The sequence below is a fragment of the Mustela nivalis genome, assembly GCF_964662115.1.
Source record: "Mustela nivalis genome assembly, chromosome: 7".
Classification (NCBI taxonomy): domain Eukaryota; kingdom Metazoa; phylum Chordata; class Mammalia; order Carnivora; family Mustelidae; genus Mustela; species Mustela nivalis.
In genome coordinates, this window is record NC_139026.1 from 83,678,796 (window position 1) to 83,700,432 (window position 21,637).

Sequence of the window (21,637 nt, forward strand, 5' to 3'; positions counted from 1 at the left end):
AGCAGGAATTCTGCTTTTCCCTTTCTCTCTTGATGCACCCCACCATGCACCCGGTGCTACTTGCGTGCATGCTTTCGCTCTCTCTCAAATAAATAAAATCTTAAAAAAAAAAATAAAATAAAAAGGTTAAAACTTGGTAACTGACCAAATGTCAAGTAAGGAAAGGGAAAAGTAAGAATGACCCCAGCTCTGGCTTAGGTAGTTGAATCAATGTGATTACAATATATTGATCAAAAATGGCAAGCCAACGGGGAAGGTTTGAAACAAGGCAGTTTTTACCATAATTTAGGGAGAATATTTATTAATTTTCTAAATTGCCTGATGGATAGTGCTGGGTTTCAGACATGAGTCAAAAATTTCCTTACCCTAACAAACTTGACATCTTCATAATGACATTTTTGCCTTTGTTCCTTTTTCTTTCCCCTTCAGCTATTTCTTCCACTTCCAGAATGATCTGAGAGAGAGAAAGAGCACATACAAGAGAGTGAGAAAGAGCACATTTTTGCCTTATGATGGGAAACACAGAATTCTAATAGAAACCATCAATTTGAATTTGAAATTGCATTCCAGAAATGATTAGAGGATGATGTCACTTTTTTTTTTCCCATTTAAATATTACCATTATTGCCAGTAACAAGCTGGGGTTTAAAAAAAAAAAAAATTACCCGTCCACTTTCAGAAAAATGAGGAAACATTTCCTGAGTCATGTCTCTTTTCATTGCAAGTAATAGTCAACAGTGCATAGGACATTGAGGTCATTCAAAAATATTTGCTGAGTTAATGTTGTGTTGTTTTTTGTTTTTGTTTTTTTACACTTGAATTTATTTTATGAAAAAGAAGAGTCAAGGTGAAAAGTTAGGAAGAAAACTTGGTGCCTAACAAGATTAAGAATGCCAGACTTTATTAAAGTAAAAAAAATGATAATAGCCAATATTTATATAGTACTTAACACTTTTCAAGTCACTTTTATCTGTGTGTCAGTTAATTTATTGTCCACAATGACCTTTTGAAATAGGCATTATCATCTGCACTTTATTGATGAGGAAACAGATTCAGGGTTGAATGGTGTGCCTGAAGCCACAGAGTTAAACTGTGTAAAGGTTTTACAATTCAAGTCCACGGCCCTGAGTGGTAAAACACAGCCATCTCAGCCTTGAAAGAAACCGTCGTGTCTTTGTGTTTTATGTTTCATTTTTAACTTTCTTTTCATTTATGATGACTCTTTGGCCTCATTTTAGAATCTCATTTAATATGACAGGGTCTATAATCTGCAGGCTTACAGGCTATGGAGAATATGAGAAATAGATTTTCCCCTACTTAATTGTCACCAAAATACAATAGGTCCTGTTAAACCCAGGCCAGAGAGAGAGATACCAGAACCCGAGGACCAAATACACCTACCACATGGTGATGCAGGCCCTGTCGGGAAGGCTCACGTGTAAAAGATGTGGGTAGCGAGACTGAGTGGACCCACGTAATACCTGGGAAGTGTGAAGTGGTAGGAAATGGCAGCCCAAGTGTGCAGTTACTTTAAGAATTGTGATTGTTGGGTGCTAGCATTCAGGTCAAATACCCAGTGAATGCTGAGACCAGTTTTCAGAGACTTCTGGTCAAAGGGGAGAAGAGTTTCAGATGTAGGACTACCTGGCAAATCATTAGACATCCTCCCCAATCTGGATATGTGAATACATCCTCGTTTCCAAGGTGAATGGGCCATTCCTCTGATACCTCTTTTTTTTTTTTTTAATTTGACAGATCATAAGTAGGCAGAGAGGCAGGCAAAGAGAAAGGGAGAAGCAGGCTCCCTGCTGAGCAGAGAGCCCGATGCGGGGCTCCATCCCAGGACCCTGGGATCACGACCCAAGCTGAAGGCAGAGGCCTCAACCCACTGAGCCACCCAGGCGCCCTTCTGATACCTCTTTGCTTGTACAAAAGTTCACTAGGTCGTGACGTTCCTGAAGGCAGTTTCTGTACTTGTTTATCTTGATGTTTGTACTCCTATTACCTAGCTCTGGTCTTTAACCATCAGCCAGAATGTTGTATCTGTTTACTTATCTTGTGGGGGTTTTCCGTTAGTTCTTCTAATGGTGCTGATATATTTACTATACCGTTCTGTCATTTGATTTTCAAGATAGATTGTTGGTTAGGGGGCCCTGGGTGGCTCAGTGGGTTAAGCCTCTGCCTTCAGCTCAGGTCATGATTTCAGGGTCCTGGGATCGAGCCCCCACATCAGGCTCTCTGCTTGGCGGGGAGCCTGCTTCCCCCCCTCTCTGCCTGCGTCTCTGCCTACTTGTGATCTCTCTCTCTCTGTCAAATAAATAAATAAAATCTTAAAAAAATAAAAAGATGGGTTGTTGGTTAATATTTATTTGACTTGTATGTACAATGCTATCTTGATTTCTTATCAACTTACATTTAGCAATAGGGGGAACCCTTGGAATTATTCATAGCAGCTGAGGAGACAAATCAATATATTCAAAAATATGTCCAATTCTGGAATTGGACAAATTCAGATCCTCATTGTGTCACTTTTGGTGGTTGGCTTTAGGCAACTGATAACCTGAAATTTTTATCATCTGTGAAAACAAAGATAAAAATTGTATTAAATAAGATCAGAAATTTAGAAGTGCCAAGCATAAAATAACACACTCAGGAAATTTCTGTTTATAGTTTTTCATATTGCTGGGTCTGTGTACATGAACTTAATTTATATAGTGCTGTATTGTTTTACAACATGCTTTTGAGTTGTCATTTGTACCTTTCACACAGCCTTGTGAGATAACAAGGGAAAGTAATTTTATTAACAGCTTCAGATAAACTGAGACTAAGCTATTGCCTGGGATCATGCTGCTAAAGTTGCAGAATCAGGACTTGAACTCTGTCAATCCCTTTAATCCATGCCCAGTGCCCTTTGCACCAGGTTCATCTATTTTTACCTGCTGTCTCTCATGTGGTCACTAGGAGTCTGGTCATTTCAGTGTCAACCAATCAGTCTAAGGCCATACCACCCTAAACACGCCGATCTCTTCTGATCTTGGAAGCTAAGCAGGGTGGGGCCTGGTTAGTACTTGGATGGGAGTGGCAACCAATCCCCGTAATAAATACGTCAGTTGGACCCACTCACTTCCATGCTGGTGCTGTTTGATAAAGTGTGAATGCCTAATTCTGATTACTTTCATTGCTAGGGCACTACTTATCAGGCACTTTGTTTTTTTTTTTACTCATGAATTTCCTGAAAGGTCTTTTTATGTTTTCTGATGGATAATAGATTGGCTAAGTTATAAAATTATAGATAATTGATCCTTTTATCACCCACTTTAAATAAGTTTCAAATTTGCTTTGCTCTAGAAGTGATCTATTTTACGGTCGGAAAATAAGTGTTAGTTATTCCATTTCTTCTAATTGATAGATGAATAAGCATATGAATTGCAACTCTCTGGTGAGCTTTCCACTGTGTTGTTATGAACCCATTAAAGTGACAAGGCCTCTAGATATTGGGCCCCTTCCTTTTTTTCTGGCAAGTCAGTCAGAACTAATACCACCAATGACTGGATTCCTTTAATCTTATTTTACCTACCTACCTTGATAGTTTTTTGGTTTGTTTTTAGAATAAGACTCTTTCTTTTTTTTTAAGATTTTATTTATTTATTTGACAGAGATCACAAGTACGGGGGGCGGGGAAGCAGGCTCCCTGCTGAGCAGAGAGCCCGATGTGGGGTTCGATCCCAGGACCCTGAGATCATGACCTGAGCCAAAGGCTTTAACCCACTGAGCCACCCAGGTACTCTACCTTGATAGTTTTTAAAACATGCTTTTCTTTTATTTTTAACTAATTGTTATGTGATTAATTATTAAATTTTGGAAAAGTAGAATTTTAATGGGTTTCTTTTGACCCAAAACCTCAATTGTTTGACTTTTACCTACATAAACCAAATTGATAGATATGTGCTTTCCAAAGTATTCCTTCAGTATTCTGTAAGTCTTTGTAGCCTGGCACTTACTAATGAGCTTAAAATTAACATTCATCGTGTCTCACTTTCTTTTTCTCAAGAAGAGGGAGACTTGCTTGCCTGGTTCTTCTTGGTATCCCCAGGGCCTAATGACAAATGACCGTGTAAAATAAAAACCGGGCAGTGAATGTTCGTCGAACCTGACTTTCCATTGTGCTTTCTTTGTAAATCCATACAAAAATTCCACCAATAGGTAAAGGCCAAAGTTTGGTCATCATATTACAATAACTCTTTTTCGGGTCTCTAGTCAGCTTTTTGATGAGCAGATAACACAGAGATCACAAAAATATACTTTTATGTACCAACAGCTGAAATTAAATGACCTTACCATGAAGCCATTCAAAGTGGTACTTCGTTGTGTTTAGCGAGGCATGTTGACAGTACTAAAAATACATTTCAAAATGGTAAATGAAAAATGATTTATATAAGGTAAAAAATTAACATTTTTGCCATATTAGAAGGTTTTTTCCCCCGATTCTGCCTTGTTTTTCATAAAAAGCCCTCAAAGCGTCACCTTGCTTTTGACTGTTTTTGCTGAGAAATGAACTTTTTCAGCTGTGTTAGATTACCAGAAATGAGAATATCAAACAGTAACGGGAGCCCTTCAGTAGTGGAAGTATAATGATCATATTAGCATCATAAATCATTTGCTTCTCAGTACTGCAGTAGGTCAGGAGAGCAACAGCTGCAGCTTTGTTCTACCTAGATGATGTTTCAGTAAAGCCATTTCTGTTTTTATTCACTCAAATTTACAGTTTCTCCTTTGTGTTGACATTAAGCAGTGAATCTATTAGTTTCCATTACCGACAGAATAACTAAAACTATAAATAGTTCTATATTTTCTCTCACAAATCCTCTCAAGCTGCAGTCCGTGTCTTTAATTTGATAAAACATCTGGGTAATACATCTTGTTTCTTCTCCTTCAGCAAATGCATACTTTCTTAAGTCTTTCCTTAAAAAAGCAAAAACAAAAAACCCCAAAAAACTCAACAGCAGTTCTATCCTGTCTTTTGACCTCAGATTCCTCATGGTTAAATTGGGCATCTAATTGTGAAGTAATCCAGATAAGATGCGAAAGTCAGATCACTTCATCTGATTCACAAAACTCATTTTTAGAAATATCTGAGTATTATGTTCCAGTGAGTTGCTGGTTTTGCCAAAAAAAAAAAAAAAAGAAAACCTCACAACACAATGTATCATAAATACCACATACCTGATTTTTAATATCTAAATATAAGACGTTAGGTCATTTCCTTCCTAGCGTAAACCAAGTTGCAGATCACTGATTTCCAACTCCGTGTCACAGCCACCAGTATAAACACATTTTAGCACGTTCTAGAAGCACCCTTCAAGATTGTGATTATCTTGGACAACCGTGGTTCTGATGTTGGAATAAACCAGTTTCTTACGTTACAATTCTCTAAGTGTAGAAGGCTGCACGGTAATCGCCACATTCCTCTGGGGTACTCAGAGGCAAGCCCTGTAATTTTGGCTTTGGCTGCAGTTCTGTAAGCTCTGGCCCACCATGTTTATTTCTGGTTTCTGCTTCGGTTCACATTTAGGGGTCTTGTGAGAAGCTCAGTTTTTCTAGAGTAAGAATCACTTGTTTGTATTGTCATGGCTACTGGCACAACCTTTCGGTTCATAGGTGTACAGTGATCTGAATTTAGTGGACAAGATTCTGAGTAGATCTTAAATCTAATATAGATATTGAGATGTTTCTTAGTGATGTGTCAAAACTAAGAGTTTGGTAGCTGAATTGTTGGCTGACATTTTGGTTTTGTTGAATAGCCACTTTTAATCCATCTCCCCAATAAGCTTTCTTTTGAACCATTGAAGGGAATTTTTTTCTGGATTGGTGGGGACTCAACCTTTTCCTTCCCAAAAGCCTCTAATGGATTCTTTAAAAATTAGAATACTTTTTTAAAAGGCATGACAAAGCCAAGATAACATCACACTTAATAAAATTAAAAGTAATTTCTTAACACAATTTAATGCTTATTCCATGCTCAGCCTTTCTATTTTTGATAAATATGTCCTTTAAAAAAGCTGGTTGGTCCAAGTTGGGATGCAGATACCATATACTGCTAATGGTGGTTGTGATATTGTGATTTTATAATAAGAAATATGTTCGATCTTCCTCAGTTCCAGGCAGGAGCTCCTGCAACTCTGGTAACTTCCTAAATGAGGAGATAGAGAAAGGTGCATTTTGTTATGTTGATGACGGGACTTCTGGAAAGCCCCTGGGTAACCCCAGGGTGAGGGGCTGGTTGCAATGGAAACCCACAGGGAGATTAGAGGGCTGAACCTTTCAGTCCTGCCCTCTGACTTCCAAGGAGGTGGGAGGGAAGATTGAATCAGTTGCCAGTGGCCTGTGATCAATCAATCCTGTCTAAGTAAGGAAGCTTATGTAGAAACCTGGAGGGTGGGGTTGGAGAGCTTCAGGTTGGTGAGCTTGTGCAGGTGTGGGGAGAGTGGCGCCTTCATGAAGAGAGGGCATCTAAGCCTTGTGCCTCTTCTCGCATACCTTGCCTTTGACCCTCTTCTTCTTGTTATTCATCTGTATCCTTTATAATAAACTGATAACTGTAAGTAAACGTTCCTCTGAGTTCTGTGAGCCACTCTAGCAAATTAATTGAACCCAAGGAGAGGGTGGTGGGAACCTCTGATTTACAGCCAGTCAGTCAGAAGCTCAAGTGACAGCCTGGACTTGCTGGGGCCTGTCTTGTGGGACCAAGCCCTTAACCCATGGTCTGATGCTCTCTTCAGGTGGATAGTGTCAGAATTCAGGTAATTGTTTGATGGTGTGGGGAAGAAAACACATATTGGAGATACGTTCCTTAGGCTCTTTCAATCTCTGCCTTTTTCATATCATCGATTTATTGAAGAGGCTAGACCTGTTGATAAATTAGAATATTTAAATTTATTTAAATGTGCATGTGACATTTAAATATTTAAGTTCATTTAATTAAGAACATTTTCCCCACACAGAGTCCAAATGATGTTGTTACCTTTATCAATATTAATAACTCCTTAATATAATCCAATGCTTAATATTCAGATTTCCCCAGTTTGCTTTTAAGTCTTCTACATCTGGTTTGTTCAAGCCCAGATCCAGTCTGGAAGCACACACTGCAAATGGTTGTTTTGTCTTGTTTTCTCTCTTATCTTTTGATCTGGACCAGTTCCTTTTATTCATATCAGGAACTTGGGGGCACGGTGAGACTGGTGTTTGCAGAACAAACCAGCCTGTGGATTTGGTTCCTTTTCCCCTCCCATACTGCTGTGAAACACAGTGACCCCCAGTCACATGTGGCTATTAAGCTGTTGAAATGTAGCTAGTCCAAATTGAAATGTGTTGTGACTATAACATACATATTGGCTTTCTAAGGCTTAGGATAAAAAAAAAAGTAAACTATTTTGTTAATAATTTTTTATGTTGAATACATGTTCAGATGATCTGGGTATATCAAATTAAATATATTACTAAATTAATTTTACCCGTTTTTTTTTTTTTAAAGATTTTATTTATTTATTTGAAAGACGGAGATCACAAGTAGGCAGAGAGGCAGGCAGAGAGAGAGAGAGAGGGAAGCAGGCTTCCTGCGGAGCAGGGAGCCCGATGCGGGGCTCGATCCCAGGACCCTGAGATCATGACCCGAGCCAAAGGCAGCAGCCAAAACCACTGAGCCACCCAGGCGCCCCTACCCGTTTTTTTTTTCATTTTCAAAATGTACCTACTAGAAAGTTTTATTTGGCACCCAGTATATTTCTACTGGATAGTGCTAGTCAACAGATTTTAAGACAGAAAATTACTACCCCAAATGACTCCACCTCAGTTCTCTGAGATATAGTTGAAGAGAGAACATTAATAGGCTAAAATGTTCCTTAGCTAGAGTTTTACAACATTCAGTTGCTGTGTCCTTCCAAGTGGAAACTAAGTGATTTTCCATAGTTGATCTAGCCTCGAGCATTTTAAGACAGAGTATCCTATAAGCATGGCCTTGTCCAATAGATGGAATAGCTCTTAAAGATTTTGAGTGGCCCTGATGGCTGAGAGTGTTGAGTCCCATAACCTGGGAGGTGTGCCACAAGTGCTGATACAGTTGTTAAACACCGATGCTGGTGATTCACAAGCAGAAAAGTATTATGAGCCAGTGAAAGTCATGCTTGCTTTCTTTGTTTATTTCTAGTGTTGGACAACATTGAACAGACAGCTGTCTCCAGTTTTGGAGCACTGGAAAGTCAGCCTGATTTCCGAACCCCAGAGTTTGTAAGTACTATTACTACCTCTTCCATTCTCACCAAATGCAGAAGGTTTTTCATGAAATCTTGACCTCAGTGCCTCTAGATGTGGCACAGGTCTCCTCAGTGGCAGAGCTGTGTATTTAAAGCTCCGGTTCTCTGGGGAACGGGTTCCTGAACTACAGTGTCTTGTGTAAACTTATTCTTCATACTGTTTTGTACTTTCTGCAGTAAAGTAGCATCGTTCCTTCCAAAACTCCTCCTCCATTCACGGGTAGCTTTGCCGTTAGTTTCTGCCATCAGTGACTCTGGAAACCAGTCTCCCGTGAGCACATACAGGTACATTGCCCAGTCTGATTCCCACTGCACTATGCAGCCGTCAGTCATACGACCTTTATAGATGTATCTCGTAGGGCTAGGACTGTTTTGTTGATTGTTCCTACCAACGGGGGAACTAACTGCTCTCACTAAATTAGGCTCATTAAAGATTAGCCATGGTTCTCACCCTCAAGGAATTAAAAATCTTATTAGATGCTACTGTGATTTTATTAATGCCTTGTTTAAAGAAAATTAAGCACATAGGATGTCACGTGCAGAATGTCCTTAGCAAATAGATTTTATATTAGGCTCGTTTGAAGAGAGGGATGGGAAGAAGTGTTTCTCTGACTCACGTACCGTATTACTGCACCAGATGTGTAGGAAAAGTACACCAGGATCCACCTAGATTTACTTATTTTTGCCCCTTGCTGCAAATGGCTTGTCTACCACTTCAGGAAGGCAAAAGGCTTTTTTGGTTTATTTTCAAAGTGTGACAAACAGTTGCTACACCAGTAATTGGCAGAGCACAATTGTATTATTGATAAAGAAAAAAAAAGAGAGAACTCATTATGTGCTTTTCTTCTTCTCACTCATTCTTTATGGATTACTTACTAAATTCAGCCAAGAGTAAGGAAACTAGGCAGTGCTCTGGACTGAAAAGGGATTGCACATGAAACTGTATCTGCAATGCCATTTTATTTCACAGTGTGGGACTCCTGTGGCGTACTAGCAGATTGCCTACTGTGAAAATCACTTGGCTATAATAGAAAGACCACGTATTCAATGACTTCCCTGTTACATTCAATGAGATTTTCAGTGAAGGAAAATTGCGAATGCCCACCAAATGTATCCTGTATCTTAGTTAAAGTAGCAGGGCAGTTTTGTGGTTTTTTTCCCCTAACTTCTACAGTGAGAACGCCAAAGCAGAATTGATACAGATCTTTCCCATTTGAATATGAAATTGATACAGACTCCCGGAGCTGGTCCTTTTTTGTTTTATTTTCTAACTGCTGCACGTTGATACTCTTCAAGCACTATTTCTAATCTACAAAGAGCTGTGTGCAGTAGAGTGCTGATGTGCTTGGCAAGCACCTATACGGTTCGCACTGATTCCCTGTGTGAAAATAAAAGTATTTTTCTCAAGAACAGATTTTAGTGTCTTAGGAGGTTTGAGATTGGCCTGCCTCAGCGAGGTCTTTGCAACAGGTAGTCTACACTGTAATCACACTGGTAATGTTCTTCTACCTTCAGTGTCAGCTTCTTGACCACCTTGTTTTCCTTTGCAAGGGGTGAAGGCTGGTGAGTCTAAGGATGACGAGGGGTAGAACTTGAGGATCACAGGATACACTGATGTTTTAAGAGATTTCTCTTAACGATGGCTCTGAGAACACCACGCTGAAAGGGGATTTTTAGGCTAACTCCCCATGTTTTTCTTTCTCACTGTCACACCTCAACGATATCTAGAGTCCTTTCTTGAGACCACAGGAGCAGAGTTAAACTTGGTGAAGCATGGTTTTCTTAGATGTGTGGTTGAGACAAGATTTCTGTATCCAGTTATTATCTTTCTCTAGTTGCGAGTTCAGACTGTGTTTAGGAAGGAGTCCCTGATTTTCTTATGCTTTTTAGACATCTGCACCTCTGATGCTCGTTGCACGCCCCCGTCGGCAGGGACCGTGCCCACAGCCGCTTGCATTTCCTCCCCACATCACCGTGGCTCCTGCCTCAGTTCCCTCCTACACAGATCTTTCCCAAACTGCTGCCTCCCTGGTAAACAAACAGGAGGCGCGTAAGGCGCCTTGAGAACAGAGTACCCGAGGGACTCAGGCACGACATGCAAGGGAAGCCTTTTTTTGGAGGCAGAAAGCGACAGCATCCGTAAAAACCGGTGGCTCTCATGTGTAGGCAGGTGGATTGGGCGGATGCCAGGACAAAACCAGGTATGTGGGTCCAAACCAAACATTCAGATCCGAACCAGGGGCACCAGCACAAACCCAGGAGCAGAGGGAGCGTGGCAGAAAGCGAAACTGCAAACAGAAAGAAGAGGGAGAAGAAGAAAAGGAGCCGAGGTTTCAGCACTCTGTTTTTCTCCATCTGGCATCTGGAAGCAGCAGCTGCCGTGTGCTGAGGTGAACGGAAACACAGCAAGGCGTAGACGGTATTTACCCAGGCTTTATCCTCAGCTAGCTCAGATTTTAGAAGGATCAAGAGCCTCGTGTTTTCAGCGGAGTGTATTTATACAGTTTGGCCAATGGGGAGAATAAAACGCTTATCATTATTGGTTTGTATCCTTCAGGACTTCTGTTTTTCTTTTGTTTGATATAAGGCCCGCGCGAGCGATGCTGGTTGAGTACCTTGATTCCCAGCACGATAAGCAACGGGAAAGTTATCCTTCCCAGCTCAGGTGTCTGTGGCGATGCGTCAGGTCCAGCCGGCTTGCGGTCAGGACTGCGTAAATCAGGGATCGGTAAACGCCGCCGGAAAGCCCCCGCGTGGCCGGGTCTCGGTGGGGCCTCCGCGGCTGGTCCCGACTCTCTGAACTGCCCAGGGGCAAGCTGAAACGGACGTTGGGTGCCTGTGTTCTTGCTTGTGAGGAGCTGGGGACATTCCAGCTGGACACAGCCCCACCTGAGGCGGCGTGGACGTGTGGACGGGGCCCCCGCTGAACGGGGCCTGGTGAAATGTTGGCTCCACAGAGAGTAACTGGGTGACCTTGTTGTGGTAGCTCGAGCTGTGACCAGCTCCATCCTGTTCTTTGTTTAAGCGCAGTGAAAATCTGCTTGTGATCTGCTTAATTAACTTAGTATTTTATTCTGAATGTTGTCCCACACTGTTGTTTTTCCAGGTGTATTGAGATAGGACGGACACAGTACGGTGAAGGTTTACGGTGTACGGCTCTATGCTATTTTTTTTCTCTCTGACATTATTGTTATCTCTAACTTCTGTTCCCTTGTGCTGATGAACCATAATTAATCCTATTGTAGTTTTTAAAGCAGTTAGTTCAAGGGGTACCTAGTGAAGGAAACGGTGACATAGCCAGATGCTCGGGAACCCTGTGGTGGGTGGCCATCATTTAGGGACATGGGCTCTGAAGACACGCTAGGTTCATGAGGACAAGGATTGGATTGTGGAGAAGGGATTTGGCCAAAGGTAGTCTGGGGACTGGATTATCAGATACCCAGATAACCTTGCTGAGTTCAGACTTTGAAGCAGAGGCTGCAGAACGAGGCAGTTCAGTTAGAACCGAGGCTGGGGAGCCACCAACACAGTAGTGGAGCAGATACAGGCTTTTCTGCAGTGTGGTAGCATGCCGATGGAGGGCAACCCAGGCTTCCTCTGGTGCACTCACTCTCGGGTCTGCTTAAGAGCAAAGGTGACCTGAGGCCAGGGGCTCATCAGTCATGGCCGGCTCAGAGGAGCCCAGGTTCATTCCAAGCCCTGAGGAGTGCAGGAAGAGTAGGGAAAGGTTGAGTGATAGGGCTCTTTCTAGAGACCCTGACTCTCTTGGTACTGACCCAGGAACCTGGGTGCACAGGAGGAATGGGGTGTGGGGAAGAACTTCAGGGGAGCAGTGGGGAAGCTGCTTGTAGCTAGCTGGATGGAAACCAGGCTGATGTCAACACAAGAGCACATGGAAGGAAAGGAAAGGCTAAAGAATTGTATTTTATGAGCTGAGTCTCGCTAATAAGATCCCTCTTTCCATCCTTTCCAGAACTTGGGCTTTATGTCTAAATCTCCTGGCTTTTAGAGGCAGGAATACTCTAACCACCTCTTGTTTCATGCCAGTTGATGCTGTTTTCCTTAGTTTAGCTTCAGCCAAATTTGCAGTAAATAATAAGAGCTTAGGCTCGCCAAAGAGTATTAGGGTCATAATAGGATAAACCAGGGAAGATGATGAGAAACTACAGGATTTAGAAAGACTAAGTCGAGACAGAGACTTAGGAAGAGGAGGATCAGAGTGGAGGGAGAGGGGGTCCCCTTTGTTCCACACTTCTGTCTATGCAGAAAAGAGGTCTGAAGAGTCATTATCCTTGCTTGGGATTTTGTGTAACTGGGCTCCCTTTCTGAGGGGAGATACTGCTTTGCAGAAAATATTGTTGATTTCCTGAAATTGACATTTGATTGTCTTTAACTAGATGGAAATATATACGATCCCCGAGAGTTAAAATATTACTCTGTTCTTTGAGGCACTAGAGTGAACAGTAGAAAAAACATCCCTGTACTTCTGGAGCTTACGTTTTGGTGGGGGAGACATAAAGGACAAAATAAATAAGATCTTAGGACATGCTAAGTCCTTTAGAGAAGGGTAAAGGAAGAATTAACACGTATGTGTTTGGGGCAGGGGCTGGCTGTGGCTTTAAATGGAATGGTCAGGGCATGTCTCAGAAAAGGGTGTGCAGAAGGGGACAGGTGAAAAGACCTGAAAGCAGGGGTGATACAAAAACTATTTGGAAATCTAGATGAAGGGTGTTCTAGGCAGAAGGAATAGCATAGACAAACATCTGGAGGTAGGAGTTTGAGATACGTTTGAGGAAATGGAAGGAGGCCAGTGTGATGAGCAGAATGAAATGTGGTGAAGACAACAGATAGTGGGGCTTCATAGGCGCTTGTGAACACTTTGGTTTTATTCTGAACGAGTTGGGAAATCAATTAAGGGTAAGCCTTTGGAGGATAAACTGGTGGCTTTTGAGCAGAGGAATGATTTGACTGCCCTGCCCTGTGTTTTGACAGGATCACTTTGGCTGTATTTGGAATAGATTACAGAAGCGTAGGAGCAGAAGCAGGGAGACCGCTTGGACTTCTCAGGAACCCAAATGAGAGGTGGCGGTGGCTTGGTCCTGAGTGCTAATTCTGGTGTTAGTGAGACATGCTCCAATTCTCGTATGTTTCAAAGGTAGAATCAATAGGATCTGTTGACAGATCAGACCTGAGGTGTGCAAGAAAGCGCAGTCAAAGATGACTCAAGGTTTTTGACCCTGGGGGACTATGGAAGGAGCAGTTTGAGGGGTGAATACGCAGAGGAAAATAAAAATTCTGTTTTCAGCACGTGAAGTTTGAGACATCCATGCGGAGATGTCGCTACGCTGTAAAATATACAGATGTAGAGTTAGAGCAGTGTAGCTAGAGATGTGGGGGTTGTCCGCACACGGGTGGTGTTTGAATCTGTTCCATGGACTGAGGCCAGCGAGGCCTCAGATGAAGAGACCCTGGACAGAGCCCTGGGGACTCCAGTGTTCACAAGTCAGAGGCCCTGAGGACAGATCCACAGAGGAGGCTGAGAAGAAGGAGCAGCGAGGTTGGAGGAAAATGAGGAGAGTCCTGGGAGCCAAAGAAGGTTTGAAGTTGGAGGGAATGACCAGATCTGCTGGGAAGGATGGGAAGTTGGGTTTAGTAGTGTGGAAGCCTTGGCAGGAGAAGTCTGAGCTGAGCAGTGGGATACAAAACTAGAGAGGACTGAATACAGTAGGGGAGAAGAGGAATGGGATACACAGCATTTAGATAACACGTCCAGTTATATTTTTCTTCTCTGAACATGAATGCAGAACAAGCTGTTATTATGTATGAGGACGAAGAGAAGTTTTTTTTTTTTTTCCAACTGAGCATATGTATCAGGTTTATGGTAACAGAACTTCTCATCGAATTGTTAAGACATGCTTTAGTTTTATACTTCCTGCACCTTAATAAAACTAGAATGAGGTTTTCCTTTTATTTTCTTTTTCCTCCAGTTGATTTTTTTTTTAATTTTTAATTTTTTATAAACATATATTTTTATCCCCAGGGGTACAGGTCTGTGAATCGCCAGGTTTACACACTTCACAGCATTCACCAAAGCACATACCCTCCCCAATGTCCATAATCCCACCCCCCTTCTCCCAACCCCCCTCCCCCCAGCAACCCTCAGTTTGTTTTGTGAGATTAAGAGTCACTTATGGTTTGTCTCCCTCCCAATCCCATCTTGTTTCATTGATTCTTCTCCTACCCACTTAAACCCCCATGTTGCATCACCACTTCCTCATATCAGGGAGATCATATAATAGTTGTCTTTCTCCGCTTGACTTATTTCGCTAAGCATGATACGCTCTAGTTCGATCCATGTTGTCGCAAATGGCAAGATTTCATTTCTTTTGATGGCTGCATAGTATTCCATTGTGTATATATACCACATCGAAGAGAAGTTTTTTAATTTAGTCTGAAGATGACAGGCATTGCCCCTACCCCTGGCCAGGTTAGGCTGTAGCACGGGCAGTGCGTGGAGCCGGTCCCTTCCTGCTGCCCTTCTCCTCCTGCCTTGCAGCCTGCCCTGGATTCTCCTTGTCTTCTGCAGTGAGCACTGTGGCAACGTGCTAGTGTTGCACGGCGTCACCCAGTGCACGGAGGGGGCTGATTCTCCCGGGATCTGATAGCCAACTTGCCCCTCTGTAGCCGCCCCGTCCCCTGCCAGGTGCTGCTCATCGGGGCTGGAGATGGGGGTGACCTGCAGGAGGGGGTGAAGCATTCCTCCGTGGAGTCAGCCTGTGGTCCAGTGGGAGACTGACAAGGATGCTGTTCAGGTCTCTAGGAAGTTCCTGCCAGGTATAGCTGTGGGGGGCTGTGGCCCCAAGCTGACCCTACATGTGGGCGATGGTTTTGAGTTCATGAAACAGAACAAGGATGCCTTTGATGTCATCATCACTGATTTCTGCAGACCCCCTGGGCTCTGCCAAGACTCTCTTCAAGGAGTTCTATCACCAGCTCGTGAAGGTGGCCCTCAAGGATGGTGGTGCGTGTCCCCTGCCAGGGCGAGTGGCAGTAAGTGCCCCCCAGACGTCAGATTTCCCTGTGGCGACTTCCCCTTACTGCACCGTCCCCACCTACCCCAGTGGCCCGATGGGCTCTGTGCTATGCAGCAAATATCTGAGCACTGACTTCCGGAAGCTCACACAGCGGCTGACACGGAAGCAGGCGGAACCGATGCAGCGGAAATACTACAACTCTCATGTGCCCCAGGAGTCCCCATCCTGCCCCAGTGTGCCGCCCCCGCCCTGAAGGACGTGAGCTGAGCCTGGTGTTGCTGCCCTTGCTGCTCAGGACCTAGGGCCAGGGAGCCTCTGGGACACCCAGGTGTCACAAGCCCAGGACAAGATCCCCTGCCCCACCAGCATGTCCACCATGCAAGCATTATAGGCCCCAGAGAACTGCCTGGTATGCCCAGCTGTACCAGCTGTGTACAGAAAAAAAAAAAAAAGGCAGGAGTTTCTGTTCATAAGGTGATGGAAATTAATTCAGTAGGGAGGGAAAACAGGATGATGCGGGAGCAAGAAGGAAGGATTTTTGGAATGACATCCTTGAGAAGAAAAGAAAGGAATGGAATCCGGTCCATAAGTAGAGAGGTTGGACACTCCCATGGCTGCAGAGAGAGTTTATTCTTACAAGTAGGAGGAAAACCAGTGTATTGGGACCGCTCCCTGCTGAGCAGGGTGCCTGATGCGGGGCTCAATTCCAGGACCCCAGGATCATGACCTGAGCCAACAGCAGATGCTTAACGACTGAGCCACTCAGGTGCCCCCCCCCCCTTTTTAAGATTTTATTTATTTATTTGACAGAGATGCAGTGAGAGAGGGAACACAAGCAGGGGTAGTAGGTGAGGGAGAAGCAGGCTTCCCACCAAGCAGGGGGCCTGATGCGGGGCTTGATCCCAGGACACCAGGATCATGACTTAAGCTGAAGGCAGAGGCATAATGACTGAGCCACGCAGGTGCCCCTGAAGTATTTTCTTGATTGCTTCTTGTTTAGCAGTGAAACGAAAAGCAAGACATTAACTAACATTGAGGAAGAAAGAAGAGCGTAAGAGACCTAAAGAGAGAGGAGAAGGTATGAGACAGTCATCTGAGAGTGGAAGCTCTGGGAAATGCAGTGTGATTTCCTGGCAGCACCAGGAGAACCCACCTGGGGTTTGTTGTCATGGCAAGTGTGTGGTTGTCCCATTCAAGTCCGGCTTTGGGGAACAGTACCTTAGACAACAAGTTTGATTTAGGCAATGTGGGGGTTTCTTCAAGCCAGTTCAGTGAAGCAAGACAGGGCTAAGAGAGTTTTAAGGTGTTTGCAAGAGAGTAGAGCACCAGGGTCATGAGCAGGATCAGGACAGTTAGACCTTAGTGGGGTTTGATAATTTTTGCAGTTGGGGTATTGGAGAGAGTGAACAGGAAAAATATGATTGGAGAGTCAGGATCTTTCTGACTAAGGGAGGAATTACAGTCATTAGGACAGACAGGGTCTGGGATACTGAGCATTGGAATGAGGGGCTGGGGCAGGGTAGAGTTGCAGGGACAGGGTGCTGGGAGGGTGGAGGTGGAAATCCCCAAGAATTATGTCAGAAGAAATGTCTTGGAGAGGTTGACAATGAGGCAGGGCTCAAATCTCTAAGAAAGGAGGACTGGTGACTCAGGGATCAGTAGGTGGCTGTCAAAGGAGACGACTGGAGAGGTGGGAGAGAAACCTGAAGGGTGGCAGGATAGAAGCTGAGACGCAGATGACGTGGGGAGTAGTTTTGGGTGTTGCATAGGGACTCAGTCAGCAGATTCTTCAGCCTCAGCACCACTGACATCTTGGGTTGGATTTCTCTTGTGGGGCTGTCCTGTGTACTGTAGGATGTTTAGCAGCATCACTGGCCCTGGCCCATGGGATGCAAAGGTCCTTGTCCCCAGCTGTGACAACCGCATATGCCCAGACATTGTTAAATGTCCCCTGAGGACAAAATTGCCCTCATTTAAGAACCAGTGAGTTAAATGAATCCTGGAAAGGTGTTAGGGTCACTGGTGTCCTTATATAGAGCTGTTTTTGGGGAGTGGTGGGGATGCCCCTCTAATCCCGTTTGGAGTGGATTATGGAACAAGGAGGAGAAATAAAAAAAATAGGAAATCCTGAACTCTCTTTCCGGGAGTCTGACTTTGAAGGGATGGAGGGTGAGAGAGAAGGAAGTGGAGGAGACAGAGAACCAGAGATGATACCCTCCTGTCGGATGGAACCCTGGACAGATTTAAATATCGATGAGAAAAGAGTGGCTTTGAGATGTGCTGTGGAATGGTTTATAGATCTGGAGGGTCCCCATTAGATGGGAGGAGCAGTGTCTCTAAAGATACGGGAGCAGCCGCTAGATGCTGCTGGTTTAGGGCTTTGTTGGAGAGAAGCAGAGGGAGTTCTTATCCAACAGCTTCCACTTTCAGCCGCCGAGAGTGAAGAGAACAGAATGTTGGGGTGGTGGGGGATGAGGGGCAGGTGGTGCTTTGAAGCAGTCCTAGAGAGCCGGAGGAGCGGAAGACCACACTGGCCTAGAAAACAGGAGAAGCACGGGATGAGGATGCCTGGGCCGTGGTGAGGGCCCAGGTGGGGCTGGTGAGCCTGAATTCCAGCAATCCCAGCCTGCTTGCTGTGGATTCTCCAGGTCGCTCGGACACCCCGAAAGCAGACGGCAGGCTTCTGCCCGAGTCGGGGCTTCGCTAGATGGTCAAGATGGAAAGTGCAGAATACTGGTAATACCGATGAAATGATGAGTCTGGGAAATGTAACCTTTCAAAAGGAAGGGAGGGTAGGGAAGGAAACACGCATCCACAGATTGGTTAGAAAAAGTCACGGTGCCTCGGAGGGCATTGGGATTCGAGGAGGAGATGTTAGTGATGGTCCCAAAGGGGGACACCTGAGTAAGTGGTTTTGGAAAGAGAATTTTTCAAGTGATGACAAGGTCCAGGGTGAGACCATGGAAGTTCGTGCGTGAAAGGGAGAGCATCACTAGGGTCAAGTTGTGGCCCAGTCATGTCTGTGGATGCAGATGTCCTTCTGGATGAGGGACAGCATGGAAAGGAGAGGGAAATGGGAATCAGGGGCCAGATTTTCGGTGGACCAGGAGCAGCAGCTAGCAGGTGGGAGATGATAGGCTCTGGGAAACTCTGGGGGTCTACACAACTTGCAGGGACCGAAGAGGGGCTGCTTTTACCCCAAGAACACTAAGGGTCTGAGAGTGACCTATAGAATAGCGTGAATGTCAGCCTTACTTCTTTGCCCTGAGTGTGAAAGGTATGAAAGAATGATCAGAGCCACCTGCCCAGAGGTCTGCATAGTTTTGTTTTCAGGCTTTGTTTCAAAGTGTTCAGTCAAGTTTTTTGTTTGTTTGTTTGTTTTTAAGATTTTATTTATTGATTTGACTGAGAGAGACAGAGCAAGAGAGGGAACACAGGCTGGAAGAGTGGGAGAGGGAGAAGCAGGCTTCGCACTGAGCTGGGAGCCTGACTCGGGTCTTGATCCCAGAATACTGGGATCATGACCTGAGCCAAAGACAGACGCTTAATGACTGAGCCACCCAGGCACCCCTGATTGGTCAAGTTTTATTTCAAAATGGCTTCCGGGGTCTGTTTTAATCTCCATCTCCCCTCCCCCAGAAATCCAGACTTCATTTTGGTTATTTCTGGCTTAACTGGCCCTGAGGTAAATGAATTGGTGCTGGGGCTGTGGAGGGAGACTGGCAGTCCAGAGTCTTTCTGGCTAATCTCAGAAACCCAACCAAAGTCCCAAGGTCTGCCTCAAGATCCCAGGATCTTCAGGACCTGGAAGACTGGGAATAAAACATTTCTTTACTTGGCTTTGTACTCTTGTGTCTTCTACAAAGAAATAGGATGGCTTTGTTTTGTAGGTTTTGGCACTAAATTCACCAAACTAAAAGAGAAAAGGAACTCACCCAAATAAGGAAACCAAACAAAGGAACATGGATTTGGCAAAAGATCTCAAAAGAAGAAAAGAGACCAAAGATAGGCTAGTAAGAATAGCTGAATTGGCCCATTTGCTATGGTAGGAATTCATCTGGCATTTCAACTTTGAGAGCATTTCATGCATTCAGGAGCAAAAGGTGAGGGAGCGTTTACTTTGCCTGAATATAGAGAGAAGGGGACCTACTCGTTTGCTTTATGTGGCTGATTCAGAAGCTACATTTGTTGATTTGTTAGGATTGGAGGGTAGGAGCAAAAATAGGCCAGCGTGCAAAGTCTCAGTCAGAGATTTCTTTCTGAGTCACTTCTTTGGAATGCAGAATGTATTTTCCCAGAGAAACAGTCATAAATGATGACTGGGCTTTTGGTCCAGCTGGACCAGACCAGCTACGCGACCAGTTTAACTCAGAGTTAACAAAATTATCATTCCATGCTCATAATCCTCTGGAATATCCCAATCTTATTTTTTCCACTATTACTAAAAGTTAAGAATAAAAGTGAAGTCTGGAGTGAATGTGTTGAATGGAAGCTTGTGGAAAAATTGCTTAGCATGGTGAGTGAAAGAGAGAAGGATTGACTTTAGAGTTGTGTTGGATTTTGAAGCAGTAATCTAAAACTTGAGGAAGACTATTTAATGGTACAAGAAAACAGAGGGGGGAAGAACTTGTCAGCTTCTATATTTCTTTTGTCTTTTTTCCTTTAATTTTTATTTTTTTATTTATTCCCATGCTGCATAAAACTAGTGTAGCAAGGCATGTCGTTATTCCAAATGAGTTTAAACTTCTTAGCTAGAAGGATTATGTGTCAACCAGGGTATTCAGAGGACATGTGATTTGCTCCTGGAACCACAGTTGGGAATCTGGAGGTGATATGGGGGCCAGGACAAGTTCTAGAATTGTAGAGGGACAAATATAACAGTTTTCCAGAAGGTGTAGGGTTAGGGTAGAAGTTGGACATAGACTGAATTCTGATAAATGGAGACATTGCCTCTAGAGTATTAATCTCCAGGAATATTACAGAATGAGATTTTTAAGCAGATGGTTTGTGAATGTTAAAAAAGGAAAGGTCATCAGGAGCCAATGCAAGTTCAGTAAAAATAAGTCATGTCAAACTGAGTACATTACCTTTTTCTTTTTTTTTTTTTTTTTTAATGGAGGTGATTATAATGGCAGAACAGGGGAAAGCCATGGGCATTATTGTGCTTTTTTAATTGAAGTGTAGTTGACACATTTTTGCGTGTTTTGATTTTAGCAAACAGTGTGAAAAAGATTACATTTAGATACAGAATGAAGAAATGTGGACCCAGTGAGAGGATACTTATCTGGGCAATTGATCTTACCAAGACTGGAACAACAGCTAGAAATCAATTCCTAGAGGAGACAAAAATCAATATGAATTAAAGTAAGCTCCTGCACCCTAATTCACAAATATATGCTGCCTAAGTACAGATTGTTAGAGCTGAGGCTAATGACTGATCATGTGAAAAGGCTAGGTATTGGCCTAATTAAACTTAGTATGAATCAAGCATGTAATAATAATGTCAAAAAGTTAATGCAAGTCTAGGTTGCATTCATACCTATGTGTCCAGAACAAAGGAAGTACTAGGCTTCTCCTGCTCATTATCAGTAAAGCCACCCACTCTTCTGGGTGCACCAGTTTGAGGCGGGGGGGTGGGGAGTGGGCAGCATGTTGATTCTAGAAAATCAACATGGTAGTGGATTCTGACACTTAGGCAAGAGAATGATATCAAATTTAAATATTTGATGATAGTAATTGGTGGATGGAGTTGCAAAATACAGTGTTAAGACCCATGAATAGAAGGTGTGTAGGGGCGCCTGGGTGGCTCAGTGGGTTAAAGCCTCTGCCTTTGGCTCAGGTCATGATCCTAGCATCCTGGGATCAAGCCCTGCATTGGGCTCTCTGCTCAGTGGGGAGCCTGCATCCTCCTCTCTCTCTCTGCCTGCCTCTCTGCCTACTTGTGATCTCTATCAAATAAATAAATAAAATCTTTTTTTTTTTTTTAAGTATATATAGGCAGACATTTCATTTCAGTAGAAAGACTGGCTCATATTTGAAGTATCATAATTCCTTGGAGGAGTTCACATGTAGACAGAATGGTAACAGCCTATGCAGATGATGTATGCTTGAACCAGGACACGTCAATGGGAATAGGAAAGAAGGGTGTGATGTTTTATGCGTAGCAGGACTTGGTAGTGGGAGGCAGGCAGGGCGTGAGAGAAAGACAGGATGTTTCTGGCTATCCCACCCTAGCAAGTTGTATGTGGCTCTGATGAATCTGAGTTGCTTTTGTTTTATTTTTCTCCCCTCCTG

General features: G+C 43.6%; 1 protein-coding gene across 2 annotated transcripts in view; it reads left to right on the top strand.

Annotated features, from left to right (window-relative positions):
* The window catches only part of ANO6 (anoctamin 6), a 186,634-nt gene that overhangs the window by 66,219 nt on the left and 98,778 nt on the right, over positions 1-21,637 (top strand). For both annotated transcript variants that reach the window (XM_082742293.1, XM_082742292.1), the window contains one exon: positions 8,204-8,283. In XM_082742293.1, coding sequence (XP_082598419.1) covers positions 8,204-8,283 — 80 coding nt within the window. The remainder of the gene's footprint in view (positions 1-8,203; positions 8,284-21,637) is intronic.